The 16,422-nt window shown below is 47.7% G+C and overlaps 1 protein-coding gene across 1 annotated transcript in view; it reads right to left on the bottom strand.

Moving 5' to 3' along the window:
• Flt1 (fms related receptor tyrosine kinase 1) overlaps positions 1-16,422 on the bottom strand; it is a 161,684-nt gene that overhangs the window by 29,275 nt on the left and 115,987 nt on the right. The window contains exons 16-19 of the mRNA XM_041677893.1: positions 15,107-15,213; positions 10,295-10,427; positions 5,071-5,175; positions 136-249 (exon numbers count right to left, since the gene is read on the bottom strand). Of these exons, the coding sequence (XP_041533827.1) occupies positions 136-249; positions 5,071-5,175; positions 10,295-10,427; positions 15,107-15,213 (459 nt within the window). The remainder of the gene's footprint in view (positions 1-135; positions 250-5,070; positions 5,176-10,294; positions 10,428-15,106; positions 15,214-16,422) is intronic.

The following is a 16,422-nucleotide window of genomic DNA, read 5'->3' on the forward strand; positions in this document are numbered from 1 at the left end:
CTAAAAGGGAGTGACTTGCTTCCAAAGCACTGGGTGGCCATTTCCAAGGGTGAGAGGGGAGGGAACTGTGTGTGTTGAGAGCTCCCCTCTCAGCTTGTGCAGGGCAGGTAGCACAGCCCCCCTTTTCTCCTTTACCTCCTTGCTTGGTGCAGGCTCCCAGGAGGTTGACCACGTTCAGATGATGGCCGATGTGAGTCAGGATCTTGAGTTCTGTCATGAGAGCCTTGTACTCGCTAGCCGTGGCCCCCTCTGTGTGAGAAGCAAGGAAGAGTCAGGGCACGGGACAATGGGGCTGCTTCCGCCCAGAGGGCTGCATTCCTGCCCTCCTTGTTTGTCCTTGCTCACCCGGGGTTGCTCCATTAACTTCCCCATATTCTGCAAAAGACCAAGTCGCCAGACTGTTTGGATTCCGCCTACCCTCCTGAGCCAACATCCTTTGCATCGGCCCCGAGGCCCGCTGTGTTGGGGGGGGGGGGTTTAGTCACTGGCTGTTTCCTTTCGGGGGACCTGGCTGTGCTCAACAATGTGCTGACTCAGAGAAGGCCGCCACCTCAGGACCGCCAGAGGCTTCCCCTTTGAGCAGACACAGGTGAGACAAGAACCCTTCAGGCAGGGGGGCCACCCACACCTTCCCTCTTCTTGTTCCCCTTTCTAGGGAGTCACAGGAGAGGAAGGAATATGTGTGTTGGGTGGGGTAGGCTCTGCAACGAGCTGCCCCTATGTCTTGAAATGTGTTCTTTTCTCCATAGACCCCTCGTGCCTGGAATTCAAGGGTCAGGCAGGCAGGATTCCTATTAAGCACTTTAAAAAAAAAAAATTTGTATAAGTGTTTGTGCCTGCACCACATCTGTGACGGGTGTCTGTGGAGGCCAAACAAAAACCACAGCCAGATCCCCTGAAACCTGAGTTACAGGTGCTGGTGAGCTACCATTCAGGTGCTCGAAATAGAGCCCGGGGTCTTCCGTACAAGCTGCAAGTACTCTTAACCACCCCCCAACTTTAACGTCCTTCTTGGCAATAACATGTATCGGTCCGAGAACCGATATCTAGAATCTAAAGTGGGTTCCTCCTGTATCCATTATCCTATCATCCATTTTAAGGCCCTCATAATTTTAGGTGTGTTAAAAAATACTAAAACGGGTTCCTGTAAAATATTCCAACAGTATGAATTAGAGTATGGAGGTCTGAGTAGGGGCGTGTGAGAGAGAGTGTGTAGGTGTGTGCATGTGTATGTTCACATGTGCATGTGTGTGGATACGTGTCTGCATGCGTGTGCATGTAAGAGGTTACAGCAAAGTGGCAGAACATGTCTCTAGCACATGCAAAGCCTTGAGTTTACTATTCAACAGCAAAGCTCAAAAACCAAAAAAAAAAAACCAACCCCCTCCAAAACCCCCCAAAAGCGATGTGAGAAGTCTGAGGCTTTAGAGTAAAAAGTGCAAGTCACCCGAGCAGCCTGCTACCAGCTTGAGCTTCAGACCACCTTTCCATGTGCGTTTACAAATCCCCACTGAGGGCTGGCTATGAGGCTTGAGGGACTTGAGTTCGATCCCTTGGGACCCATGTGTGGAAGAAGAGAAACTGACTTTCATGATACATACTCACACACACACATACACACACATGCACACGTACATGCTCACACACCCACACGCGCACACACACATGCATACACACACATTTTTTCTCCCCCCCCCTTTCAGTATCAAGAATTCTTCTCCTCCCTATTTTTACAAAAGCCTTGTTTATTTTTATTTTATGTGAGCACTGGGAATTGAACTCGGGTGCTCTGCCAGGACAAGGCGAGCTCGTCACCACTGTCATCTCTCTGCCTTTTTTCACTGCTTTTAACAGACGGATGTGTTGCTTCTGACACAGACAGTCTTCAGTTGTGTGTGTGCGTGCACTTGTGTGTGTGTGTAGGCCCGAGGACAGCCCCAGCTGTCATGCCTCAGGATCCGTCTACCATGTATTTTGAGAGAGAATCTCTCTGTGGTCTAGAGCTTCGAGGACGAAAACGCAGGACCTCATGGTTGGGTGACAAGCACTGCGCACACACCAAGCTACTGCCCCAGCCCCGAGTTTTATTATTATAAGAATTTTTACTATGACCAACAAAGCTCCAGTAGACAGCCCGAGTGTGAGCGCGCGTGCATGCAAAAGCTTCTGCAGGACAGACAGTCCTGGAAGCGGGTCAGAGCTGTGTGTGCTTAACACTGTGGTTGATACTGATATAGTATTTTATGAGATGGAATCATTTTTTAATAATAACCAGATAAACTCAAAAGCCTCACTGGGGTGGGCGTTGGCTTACAGTGGCTGCTCAGCAAATATTTTTGGATAAATAAACAGTGTGATTAGTTTTCTCATTTTGGACATTTTTTTCATTTGAGTGTGAGGACTAGAAAGTTTAAATTTATCTCGGGAGCACATTGGAAGGACTTTTGGTTATGTCCTTTGTCTGACATTGTGATTTTTCTGGTTCCCCTGGAACAGAGAGTAACCTACTTTAAGTAGGAAAGCTTGAGAAATCAGTTGATTTCTTTCTTTCTTTTTATTTATTTATTTAATTTTTTTTTCTTAGGAATTCTATAGCATGGATGGTGTAGAAATCTTTTTTTCTATCAATGCTGGCAATGAAAACAAGATGGCTTTATAAAGATCAATTTATTTTCATTTTATGTGTATGACTGCTTTGCCTGCACATATGTGTGTGTACTGCATGTGTGCCTAGTGCCTGTGGAGGCCAGAAGAGGGCGTCAGATCCCCTGGAGTTACAGATTGTTGGGAGCTGCCATGTGGACACTGGGATTTGAACCCAGGTCCTCTGGAAGAACAGTCAGTGCTCTTAGTTACAGAGCTGTCTCTCCAGTCTTGAATTTATAAATATATTCCACACATGATTATGTAGAAGAGATTGGCCTTGAAAACAATCTCAAGTTAGATCTTCTCTCTTATAACTTAATAATTCCTCACAGTGTTGGCTCAGTTTGGCAAGGAGAAAAAGCTGGGACCTGTGGCTCAGACAGTTCAAACTTTCTGAGCCACTTTTCCTCATCTGCAATGGTGTGTGTGTGTGTGTGTGTGTGTGTGTGTGTGTGTGTGTGAAACACTGCATCTCACAAGATTTGATTAAAAAAAAAAGGTGGCTCAGGCTGGGTGGTGGCGCACACCTTCAATCTCCCCACTTGAGAGGCACAGGCAGGTGAATCTCTGTGAGATAGAAACCAGCCTGGTCTACAGAGTGAGTTCCAGGACAGTCAGGGCTACAGAGAGACCCTGTTTCAAAAAACAAAAACAAGTAAACAGAAAAGACGGCCCAGCTTGATTCTGCTAAAGTGCCTTGCCCGATGCTGTCTCCAGCAGAAGCCACGCTGATGCCAGTTCTCAGAATCTAGGGTAGAGGACAGCGCTGGCCCTGATGGAATTCTCGCAGAAACACCCACTATCGTCTGGGCAGTCCACCCCAAGCAAACTCCTTATGCCAAGATGGGCAATATAAGTGTGGGTATTTATGGGGTATGCGATGATATTGGATATATCTATGGTGTGTAGTGACCAAATCCAGAAATTAACATTCCCTCTCCTTAAATATTTATTTATTTATTTTGGGAGATGGTAAAAACTTTTAGATTTCTTTCTTCTGGTTCCTTATAAAATATATAAAAAATTATTGTGCTGGGGTGGGGGGGACTGGAAGGTGGCCCAGTTGCTATGAGTGCTTGCTGCCCTTTCAGGGGACCTGGGTTCAGTTCCCAGCATGCACACTGGTCAGCTCACAACCACCTGTAGCTCCAATTCCAGGAGCTCCAACTCCCTCTTCTGACCACTATAGGTACTGCATGTATGCAGTGCGCTGTTGGCAAGCAGGCACATATATACATAAGTAAAAATAAATAAAAAATTTAAAAATAACAAATAAAATATAGTACCCTATAGTCACCCACTGTGTCAAAGAGCACACTCTGGGTTGTGGGATATTATGGTAGATTGTCCTGCTTCCCCCTCCTTCCTTAACAGCTGCTCATCTGTCTTCCGCTGATGAACACAGCCCCTCTGAGGTGGAAAAAGTCATGCTTACAGGAGGTTTCCAAAGTATGATGTAAATGTGGAAAGAAGAACGAGGGTTTGGGAACCTCTTCTCTCCTGGAGTCTGAGCTACATATACACATCCCTTTGCCTCAAAAATCCCTCAGCAAAACATGGTGGAGATAGCAGGATCAGAAGTTCAAGGCAAGACTGAGCAACACAAGAGCCTTTCTCAAAACAAAAACAAAACCCAAACACAAATTCGCCCACCGTCTTGGAGATTTTGGAAAGCCAGATTGCATTGAGGGTTTTTTTTTTTTTTGGGTCTTCCTCCTTCTTGGTTTTGAAATCCTGATATGAGGTACAATGTGACTATTTCATCATACACGAAGGCGTGGAACCTTCCTACATTACAGAAGGATGTCTGACTCTCCAGAGTTTGGCTTCTACGCTTCTCCTTGAGTCTTTCTGTCAGTCTGCATGGTGGCAGCTGCTGTAAGTCACAATGTCATCTGGTCCTTCCTCTCACCTCTTATATAAAATTCTTTTTTAAAAAGTTGTTTCTTATAAAGAAGGAATGTTTTCTAGGCTTGACAGCATCATAGAATCAAATTTTGATCAACTAATTTTCTCCAGCTTTTTAGTTCTGCTTTATAGTGAGGGCAAACCCAGGCCGAACCTTTGGGATTGGTGAAGTGTGCCATTTCCTGACAACCACAGTGAACCCCGACAGCCCTAGCCTTCTGAACCTGTGAGGGGAATAGATGTACACCCCTGGGGGTCTCGTCTGAGCTATGAGAAAAGAAAGACTTTAGGATGACAGAGATCGCTTTCCTATGGACGGTTCTGGATTGTTCCATTGACAAGGTTTATTCTGAGCTACTGTAGCTCAATCTGAAAGTCCTCAAAGAAAGAAAGAAGCCCTGGCTGGAGCAGAAATAGTTTGTCTGTTCCTAGGCTACATTAATCTTGTGCCAACATGTAGAGAGTGCAGAGGGTGAAAGGTCACCGGAAGCCAGAGCACAGCATCCGCATCTGTACCTTTTAACATCTTCACAGCCACAGTCCGGCAGGTGGGTGACTTCTTAATGCCGAATGCAGATGCTTGGACCACTTTCCCAAAGGCCCCTCTGCCGAGCGATTTGCCTACAATAGAGGAAGGTCTTGGTTTGTTTGCAAAGCCAACCGCGAGTCTGAGTCCTTTCCAGGAAGGAAATGCCGTGTTGTACGTGTTATGTGGGGTGCACATCTTTGAAGGGATTCCGCCAGGGACTGACCCCTACGGAGGCCAAGTGAGCGCATTTCTCGTCCCTTCCTCTGCCTCTGAGCCCCCCACCCCATCCCTGCCCCATCCTCCAAGACTAGTCTAAGCTTCTAGAGCATTCAAAGAAGGAAAGTGGCCATAGAGTCTTGCTGTAGGGAGGAAATACCAAACCCGGGTAGTTTTTCTTTAACTGTTTCATGACCAAGGTCCTCCTAGCCCTCTTTCTTGCCACTGAGGTCACTCCTGTTTGCTGCAGAAAGGATGAATGGTGGTGACTGCTCTGGGAGTAACAGTGCCTCATATCTTAAGAACAAACACGTGGTTGTTTCTCAGGCTTCCGTGCAGGTCAGAGCATCCCCCGGTAGCTAATATATGATTATAAGATCATGACAAGCCCCTGTGGTTTTCCGAACATGAGCCATCAAACACGGGTAGTAATTTGCTTCAACCCCAGAGAGATGCTTGCTCAAAGAAAGCATTAAGAAAGCAGGGCATCTTTCACGGTGCTTGTAATGGTTCGCTATAGTGTTTAATACACATCTCCCCCCCCCCCCCCTTAAATGAGCCAGCGCGACTCAGAGAGGGAAGGACGCTGTCTGAATCATCAAGTACCTGGTGTGGTAACTGGTGTAAAGGAGGCCCTGTCCAGTTACAGCAGAATGGAGAGCCCTGTTCGGACTTTGTGGGCAGTAACTAAAGAGCCCTTGGAGTGGAGATCGGGCAGCTGAGGCCCTTTAGGAAGAACACCCCCGGAATACTTGAACTACCTGTTCTATTCAGAGCTCTCTTTTCACAATAAGGAAGCTAAACAGAGCCATAGGAAACCGATGGTCCCTAGCTTGGCATGCTGTGAGAAGAGCAAATCAAGAAAGTCAACTTCTTTTTGGCTCCTCTGGTGATGGGTCCTCAGGGGCAGGGAAGGGTGAGAGGGACAGAAATAATAGAATGTCATTGGTCAAAAGAAAATCTCACCTGTTAGAAGGTTAATTTCATTCTCTTTTCCATCCTAGTTTCCTTCCTCAAATCGCCCTGGTAATGCGCCCTTAGTTAATTAGCCTTCCAAGTACCTGTCTGTCTGTCTATCTAACGTCAATCTCCCTATCTCCCTATCTCCCTATCTATCTATCTATCTATCTATCTATCTAATCTATCTCTCTATCTCTATCTCATATACATATACATTTATATATGTATATATGTATCTATCTTTTATCTCCATATACATATCTCTCTATATGTATCCATTTGTCTATTTGTCTATCTTCTATCTTATATACATATATATTTATATATGTGTATCTATATGTCTATCTATCTTCTATCTCCATATACATATCTCTATATATGTAGCTAACATCTATCTGTCTATTTATCCTCTCGTAAGTTTTATGATGAAGCACTTGTCACGTCACAGTCTTGTCTAGTGCTTGCATGACTGCTAAGACCCGGCATCTTGCTGCAGCTTCAAGGCTATTGCCCTGCATGAGGTATCCAATTAGGACCTGGGCAGTTTCAGTGACAAGCGTCATCACAAGCGCTGTCTCCTGGGACACGCTCTGCTTGGTGGGGGCCACCCAGGAGATGACATGGTTTTTCAAAGCCAAATGTGTACTGTTGGCAGCTGCTCAACCTGATTTCTGCTAGAGCACACAACAGGGACAGCCACCCTGTCCTCATTCCGTCTTCAGGGAAAATGGTCTGAGCCAGAGTGGACTCTTAAGTTAAAACAGAAGAGTAACCCGTGGCTCCCAAAGTACCGAGTGTCAAGGTTAGTGGGGGGAAGAGATCTTCAGGGGCCTTATGACTTAAAAAAAAAAAAAAGCCAGGAGGTAGTGGCGCATACCTTTAAATCCATCACTCGGAAGATAGAGGCAGGTGGATGGATCTCTGAGTTCAAGGCCAGCCTGGTCTACCGAACGAGTTCCAGGACAGCCAGGGCTGTTACATCGAAACCTTGTCTCAAAAAAAAAAAAAAGCATATTTTGGTTAAAAGTTATTCCTAGCTTTTTAGCTTTTCCAGAGTAGAAGAATAATGCCCCTCGGCTGTATTCCACCACCTGATGTGAAGCCTCCCGAGCCCAGAAATATCCCAATAATCTCTCCACACATCCCAAAGTCTCCTGCCTTTCTCCAGGGTCCACCTACACATTCCCTGCTGGGCTGCCACGAGGCACTTTGTGTTGCCAGCGTTTGGAGGCTCGGCTTCCATCAGTGGGTACAAGCTGGTGCTCAGCGGGCAGGTCGCAGCCCCTTAAAACAACAGGAAGTTACTGTGGGCTCTTGAATCATCTCATGCATTGGAGTCAGTCTGCAGAGCCCTGGTTCTAGCTGCGGCCGGACTCGTTCACTCTGAACTTCCCGAGCCTGAAATTTTCTTTCCCTCAAACACCGCGCTGTCTGGAATGCCACACACAAGTTCAGAACGTCAGGTCATGGTCACACAATGCACTAGTACCAAAATGGCCATGAAGAGTCCTAGCCGGCCTAGAAAGGGTGCAAGGTCGCATGCCCTTGGTCCCGCATTATGCATTCCATGTGAAAGGTCCTCCTAGATCCAGGTGTCTGATGAGGGCTTTATCAAGAGCTGTGGTGTTATCTGGGGTGGGAGTGAGGGTAGAGGTCACTAGGGGGCGTTTCTTCCCTAGGGTGGGGGATGGGTTATCCATGACCTTTATTTTTCCACTTCCTATCTTCTGTGATGTGAGGAGCAGCCATGCCTACAGGCTTCTGCCACCAGGCCGCTCTCTGCATGAGTTCGATGCCAGGCCACCATGGGCGGAACCTCCTGAAACCATCATCAGCAACAACAAATCCTTCCCTTCCTAAGTGTCCGTCAGCTACTCTGGTCTCTGTGACAAATCTAACTAATTGATGCCATCCCTCTTGGGCAATGAAGGGAACTGATCTTATTGGCTGTTGAAATGGCCCAGCTCCAGACGCCCTCCGTGCTTTTCCACGCTAGACAACTTCCCCTGTCTATCACTTGCTTAGAAACAGACTACGATGTCAGACAGTGCCTGTACATTTATAGGTGTTGCATTCTCTCCGGGGTTAGTTGGAAATCGTGAAGGAGCCAAGGAGTTTTCTTTTCTTCCCAATTTCAGCAAGCCCACGAACAACACCGAGCTCCAACTGAACAGCCAAGTAGCAAACTTCCGGCTTGCCTCCTACAAGGCTGGGCACAGTAGCCAACAGAGAGAGTAGAAGCCACGAAAATCGCCCCTTGGTCTGTGCATTTCTTACATTTTTTTTTTACCTCAATGTAACACTGCCTATTGAGCCATTTTTTTTCCTTCTCCACCAATTTAGATGCAATTTAGATGCAACGTTGGTTACTTACTGCGGCCAGCCATGATTTCAAATCACTTTGTCATTTCTTTGGCTAACCAGAACCAAGAAGTCTGGGGCCTCCCCGCTCCCACGTTAATCAGAGGACCGTTCTTCCCTGTCTTGCGGCCACACCGTGCACTAAAAAGCTTGCCACCCGTTCTCACCAACCAGAGACCCTCAGATGGACAGTGGCCAAATCACAGCTGAGGCCCCCTGCCTAACGAAGTACTCACCAAGAAAAACCTTCCACAAGAAGAATCTTATGAAATGTGGTTGTGTGAGTGTCCCGTTTCCCCCTGTATCCCCCAGCCCAGCCGGAGGGAATTCTGGAGACTCGGGAACAGCCTAGGGGGGTGTGAGTGGGAATGAGGAGTTGGGGTGGGTTGGGGTAGGGGGCTCAGGAGTTGGCAGGGAGCACTCATGTATCCTGTCCTGGAAGAAGCATGTTTAATCCCAAGCTAATGAGTTTGGAAAACAGCAGGGCCTGAGAACAGCTCCTGATTGTGGGGGAAACGATGCTGTGTTCCGTGCCAAGGTCATTGAGGGGCTCAGCGAGCTGCTTTGAAACTCAGCCTCGCAGAAGGAATTCATCCAATGTGCTACCTGTATTTAACTGCTCCCTATTTAATAGAACTCCCTCAACCGCACCCCCAACGCCCAAGCAGCCGATTCTGGCTTTCTCCAGCTTTTAGCTGACTTTCAAATGTTTTCCCCAAGCCAAACAGGACCTACATTGATGCTTTTCTTTCCCTGTAAGCAGAATGACTTCAAGAACTAAGAGAGAACCTAGAGAAACCATGCCACCTCCTCTGTCACCACCACCACCCCAGCAGAGCTTGCCTGTGAAGAGAGAGTCACAATGGCAGAACAGCCAGCTCTCTTGCTCTGAGGGTGACAGACTCAAAGAACACTGGGCTCCCAATCTGTTTTCCCAGTTCCAACCACTAATGACTCTGGCATACACGGGAGCGAGTGGAAAACTTTCACAAGCCACGCTCCAAACGTTTCGGGTAGGAGCAATTGAGGCTCCAATTGTTTTGCAGCGCCAAAGCGGGAGAGGAATGCGCATGCGCATCGTTATGTCTGTGCCAGAGGAACTGGGGTTAAATACCGTGGCCTGCTGTTTACAACATCTGCCCTACCTGGAAAAGATGGCTCTGCTCTTCAAAAGTGAAACTTGAGTGCTCCCATAGGGCCGGAGCACACACTCTGGGGAGAGTCCCAGGGCGTTTTACAACATGTGAATTTGCACGGAGAGCTGGATGTAACGGAACCTCACTCTGATGGATTGTGTTCTAAGCACTATGTTTAGTCCCCAGAGGTTCCGCTATTTAAGAGCACCTGGGTTTATAAGCCATGGACTCTCTTCCTCTCCCCCGTCATTTACCTACTCGCTGGAGACTATGCTTGGGGGGGGGGGGGAAGAGACTCCAACATCTTGGCATCTTTAGGGCTCCTGCTGGCATCCGCAGCTCAGCCCCAGTGCTCAGGAACTAAACACAAGGGTGCTTCTCGGTGCCTTACGCTATTGTCTCTGCAACAGCGGACCTTCTCTTTGGCCGGCTAGAGGGTTGACTCCTAAGTCTAGCTCTCCGCTGCTTTTCTTGAAGTGTTTTGCATGGGATAGGTTGCTCTGATAGACTTGCGAATCTGCCGAACGAAATACATTACCTAGTTTAAGTCTTTCCCTTGCAAACTCCCACTTGCTGGCATCATAGGGCAGCCGTTCACACTGCTCATCCAGGGGGACTTCGTCCGGGTCCATTATGATTGACAGGTAGTCCGTCTTTACTTCAGAAGGAGACTGAGGAATAGAGAACCCCCGCAGAATCACCAAGAAGAAAACAAACAACTTTAAGACCCTAGTTATTGGTTACAGTATTCTGCAATGTCTACTATTGTGCATCCTTTGACCAAGGGCAGAGGGTCTTCCTAGTCACGCACTGTGGTGCTTTGGCCGCGGTAAGCTCATCTTTCAATATTTGGTTCCCAGGTGGTGGACTGTTCGGGAAGCATTAAGAGGTGTGGTTTATGGGAGGAGGTGTGTCACTGGGGGTGGACTGAGGTTTAGAGAGCCCAGGCTAAGTCCAGCCTACCTCCCACCCCCACCCGCCTGTAACTTTTGTGTGTGTGATTGTGTGTGCTCTCAGCTGCTCTCCGGTGCTGCCTCGCTTGGCACCATGATCATGGACTCAGCCTCTGAAATTGTTGGGCAAGCGTCCAATTAGATGCTTTCTCTGAAACATTGCCTTAAGTCATAACATGACCACAGAAACAGTAGCATCTTGAATGAATGTGCCCAGACCTCTACCGCCTTACACCATGTTCTGTACCAACCACATGAGGGCTTGTCTTTAAAAAACAAAGAACATTTAACACAATTCTAAACAGAGACTGAAAGTTTTCCATGGCTGCTCTGGACATTTTTTTTAAATTAAGATATATATATATATATATATATATATATATATAATTTATTTATTTATTTAGCCTGCATGCCTACACACACACACCAGAAGAGGGCACCAGATTTCATTACAGATGGTTATGAGCCACCATGTGGTTGCTGGGAACTGAACTCAAGACCTCAGAAAGAGCAGCCATCTCTCCAGCCCAGATTTATATATTTTTATTTTATGTGTATGGGTGTTTTGTCTGAATGTATGTAAGAACACCATGCCTGGCTCGTACCCGTGGAGGGCAGAAGAGGGTACCAGACCCCATTACAGATGGTTATGAGCCACCATGTTGTTGCTGGGAACTGAACTCAGGACCTTTGGAAGAGCAGGCAATGCACTTAACCTCTGAGCCATCTCTCCAGCCCTGCAAAGGACTTTCTGTTTTCAGAAACAGAGGCTGACAGCTTCAAAGGCTGAAGAGTAAATGTAAACACATCCGGAGGCCCCTGGAGCATTGTTCAGATGTTCACACGCCGTACACTTGGTTTCTTGGAACTACAAATCAAATCCAGAGAGCAACCATTGTGGCAGATCCCAGAGGAGTGGATTGACAGCTGCAGTCCATCCGCAGGTTCCTTTTTTATTAATGGACACATTTCCGGGGCTGATGACTGAGTTTCTGGGGGCAGACTCTTGGATGGGACAGAAAGGATGAGTTTTCCGTAGAAAGAACCATTGGCTCCAAGTTACATAAACTCCATTGAAACGAGGTTGGCCTCCTTTGCAGTTTGCTTCCCTAACCTAGAGGAAGCATGATGGGGGGGGGGGGGGGGCTACAAACACAAGACTGCCTTTCCTATTCACCTCTTCACACCCACCGCATTCCTCAGCCCTTACCCAGCTCCCGGCAGTCACAGCTCACCTCATCCATCACTTGCTTACTATCACTCTCTGTACAAAACTTATCATTAGAGTGTGGGACAAATACCTCAGGGTAGAACGTTTGCTCAGCCTCCAATCAAGGGCGAAAGGCCAAAAGCTAGGGACCCTCACCACGGGTGTGAGGTTATAGGTGCTCAGGGGAGAAGCTCCCAGTATAGCTTTGACGACTAACTTTTTCATGTTGAAGATCACCAAGGCAACCACTAAAGAGCAGGTGAACAGCTGGAACCTAGCAAGGGACACCTTGGGTTTCTGCAGTATGGGGAGGTGTCAGGGACGTAACAGGCGAAGGAGGAGCTTGCCCCACGTGGCTCCTATGAAAGTCAATGTTTTTATCTCAATAAGGCAGACGAGAGGGACCACCACGCAGACCTGAGGTTGAAGTATACTAACAGATACTTTTTCTTTTAAGGGACACAAGCATCGAGCAGCTACTTGGCACTTGGCACGGAGGACAACTGCCTGGATTTGACTTGTACACAGCCAAATGGCCACCCAGGCAAGTTGCTTAACTCCCCTAGACCTCGTTTGCTCATCCGTGAAACGATGACGTCATTGTACTTATCTAAGAGGGTTGCTATGGTTACCAAATGATTGACTAACCTGTTAGAACAGGACCTGGCTTCTAGCAAACATCAGTACACATCGGCCATTGTTCTAACCACTGGCTCTCCCAGGTGGGGCCAAGGAGATAAAATACAGCCTTTATCAATGAGGAATTAGCACTGGGGTTAGAAAAACCATGGGGATCTGCGTCTTCTTTAGACTCCTTTTTCACCTATGCCTCCTCCAGGCAAACTGTAGATGATCTCTTGCTACCACCAGCTTGTACACCGGGGAATCCTGGCAGTGTAAGAACCCTCTTAAATCCGTGGTAGATCTTCCCGTTCGGTCTGCTGCTCCAGTGAGGGAGGGGAAGGTGGCAGGGTAGAGTGTGTTCTTTTTCTGGTCATCCCTTCCCGTTGCTCTCTTCCAAGTCTACCTTAAGCATTGCTTTCCTCTTAGCCTCTCCCTTTCATGCCCTTCCCTTGGGCTACTCCAGAAAGGAGTATTTGGGCTATTCGGCAGTGGCCTCATCAGGCCAAAGCAAACACTCCATGTGCCAAAAGCCTGATGTCCTATGTGAACATGGAAGGTTGCTGCCACCTGCTTGGTCAAAAGTGACAACCCTGTATCCAAAGAGTCTCGGATGATTGGAAGCGTCACTCCAGTCCCTGGCATTCATTTTGGGATGCTTGGTCATAAATATCACCTCAGCTTCATGTTACACTCCTATATCTAAAGAGTCTGGAATGTAATATTAAGCTGGGGGCATCAGCCCTGCCCTCTAACATCCCTATATCCAAGAAGTCTAGGATGACTGGAAGGCCCTGGCCTGGCAGTGACCCTGGCTTGGACTCTGACTCCCAGCCTGCCAAGCGCTGACCCCACCTGGGGAAGGTCAGGACCACTGCTCTAGGCTATTTAGGCTTGCACCAGAAAAGAGAACACATGGTTGTGTGTGTGTGTTTTCTCTGTCTTTTTCTTGCCATTCTCCCAGCCACCCGAGTGTGCCGTCTAATAAACCCAGGCGTTTGATGTGTTTTAATCTGGTCTGATTGGATTTCTTTGTGTCGGCTGAGAGGCTCATTTTAGGACTTTTCCTGACACCATCACCTCTCTCATCCCAACTACCAAGAGTGCATGCCTTAAGATTTTGAATATCAGTCTGAGGTCAGACAGTCTTTGCTCAAAACTAAATTCCCATAGTGACGTTTGGACCCATGTCATTACCTCAGGGAACCTTAGTTTTCCTCTTTTAAATGGAAATGATAATACATCTCCCTCTTTGACATTTTGGAAGGGTGAACGAAAACCCTGGGCAAGGTGTTTGCCACTAGATCTGGGACAACCATAAAGGAAAATCTCTAGAAAATGGCAGAAACCTTGCCCTTCTGAGTCCTGTCGCCACGCCCTCCTAAAGAACTCCCAACTTCAACCCTCTAGCCCACCTCTTCCTTACAAACCGCTTATTCTGTTTCCTAAGTGCTTGGGGGTCAACTCTTGCTCACTCTGGTCTTCAAGGTGAGGCTTCAAGACCAGAAAAAACACAACCCCCTCTCCCTCCTCTCCTAACTGGAGCAGCAGTCTCTTTATACAAAGCCTCACTTTGCTTAACCACCTCCTCTGCCCTCACAAAAGCGTTCAGCTAGCAGACTCTTTGTATCACCTCCAAAGCCCCACCCAGATGGACTGAGCAGCCCCGTGCTGGCCTGCCTTGGCAGCCTCAGCTCTGTTCTATGCCCGCTCCCTCTAACACTATTTCCTCTGGAGTCCACACTACCCTGTCCACATTTTGGTTAATTCTTTCCTTTTCTTTTCCTCTCTTTTTTCTCTTTTCTTCTTTTCATTTCTTTTCTTGAAACAGGGTCTCCTTATGTTGTTCAGGTTGGCCTCAAACTTGCAATCCTCCTGCTTCTGCCTCCTGACTGCTGGGATTATAGGCGTGTACCACCATGTCCAGGTTTGGTCCGCTATCCCTTACACCTACGCAGTTACAGTGTGACATTTGGCTGTGTGCTGGCATCCAGTTAGTCTCCTTCCAGACTACACACAGCAGCAATTGCTCTCCAAGGTCCCCAGAGAGCCCGGCAGAGGGACTCGCTGTGCCACATAGACTCATGGGAAATAGGGTGGTCTTCATCTCACGTCCCCTTTGATTTCTTTTCTTTTTCTGGGGGGAGGGGTGTTGAGACAGGGTTTCTCTGTGTAACCCCTGGCTGTCCTGGAACTCTCTTTATAGACCAGACTGGCCTTGAACTCACAGAGCAAATATGACCTGCTCAGTCTGTTTAATGTTGCTTGTGTGTATATGATTTCAGGGCTGAGACTTGGTAGTAGATAATCAGTGAAGGGCTTCATCCCTGAGAGAGGCTAGTTCTCCCTCTCTCGGAACTCCTTAGCGAACCGGAGTTCTTTGTCTAGGCCTTAGCGACCCGGAGTTCTTTGTCTAGGGATGAGGCCCCTGTGACATTAGCTATACCTATGATAGCTCAACAACATGGCTGCCTAAGTGACCGCGAACAATGGCAACATGGATGGACATGCTCGCATGAAAGAGGGGAGTCGTACAGCTCAGTGATCTTTTTTTCTGTGTTCTTACCCGTTTCAGCTTCCGGATGAAGAGAGTTAGAAGGAGCCAGAAGAGCGTGGCAGCCACACAGGTGCACGTGAGCGTGATCAGCTCCAGGTTCGACTTGTCCGAGGAGCCTAGGGAGAGAGAAATCGCAAAGATGCCGATACAAGGAGACCCTCAAATGACGTGCCTCTGCTTGCACGAGCTGGGCATCTGCCAGTCATCTTCTAAGTCCATCTTCTAAGACACGCCGTGAACTCACGCCCAGAGTACTTTCTAGAAATCCTGCCGAGTTTGGAAATGGTATTCTCAGAAACGGTTCATTAAAAATCAGAGGGGAAAGTAAAGATGGAGGGAAATTAAGGCAGGGAAAAGCTCATTAAAGTGCTAAATCTGGACCCTGTTAATCTCCCTAATTGGCTCTGGAGGAAATTCTAAAGGAAAAAAAAAGACATAAAAGATCCCCTTTGGGACTCAAAAAATTCTTCAAAGCAGACATTGAAAATAAAAATAAAACCCAAGGACAGTCACAATTGCCCTAATGCTTCTTCTGGGGCAGTCACTCTGCACCACCCACAGTCTTGCTGCCTGCGTCTGGGCTTCTGACCTTGGCAGCAGATAGTACCAGGGAGAGGGAAGAGAAGCCCATGCGCCTGCCCAGTCACATCGATCCCAGGGTTAAGAGCACAAAAGCTGAGCAATGTCCCTCCCAGAGCCAGAGAGAGAGAGTGAGACAGAGAGAGAGAGAGAGAGAGAGAGAGAGAGAGAGAGAGAGAGACCCAGCTCAGTCACGTGACGCTTCCTGAAAAAAAAAAAAACCAAGCGCCTAGCGATCAGCTAGGAAAGAGCCCACTGGGCCAAAAGGGGTTCCCTTCTAAAGAGTCCAGGGGCAAGTCTCTGGGAATTCTGAAGAAACACCTCCTTTGATTTGACAAAGGAATTTAGGGTGATATTTGTTCTCCTTAGGCACGATGGGAGAATCTGCTGGTCAGTCTCTGCTCACACCCACCCCATGGATACACGACAGCAATATCATAGCTTCAAGCATCAGTACCTCACTCCGGGGTTCTTTGCTTATTTCAACTAAGCTCTCTACAGCAACGGTAGGTACTGGAGGAGACAGGAAAATGAGTGAAGGAGCATAAGAACATTCAAGAATCCCGCGAGCCAAACCAAGTGTCTCAGAGAAACACGAGGTCATCGGCCTTACTTTTTTATTTTTTATCCTTTGAAAAGAGGGTCTCTCACGCACGTATCCCAAGTGGGCCTCAAACTCACGTAGATCACCAAGGGTGACTTTGACCTTCCTGCCTCCACCTCTCAAAATCGAGATTATAGGTGTG

Source organism: Microtus oregoni, unplaced genomic scaffold (genome assembly GCF_018167655.1).
Source record: "Microtus oregoni isolate MIOR12 unplaced genomic scaffold, Mior012 000029F_ref0000214, whole genome shotgun sequence".
Taxonomy (NCBI): Eukaryota; Metazoa; Chordata; class Mammalia; order Rodentia; family Cricetidae; genus Microtus; species Microtus oregoni.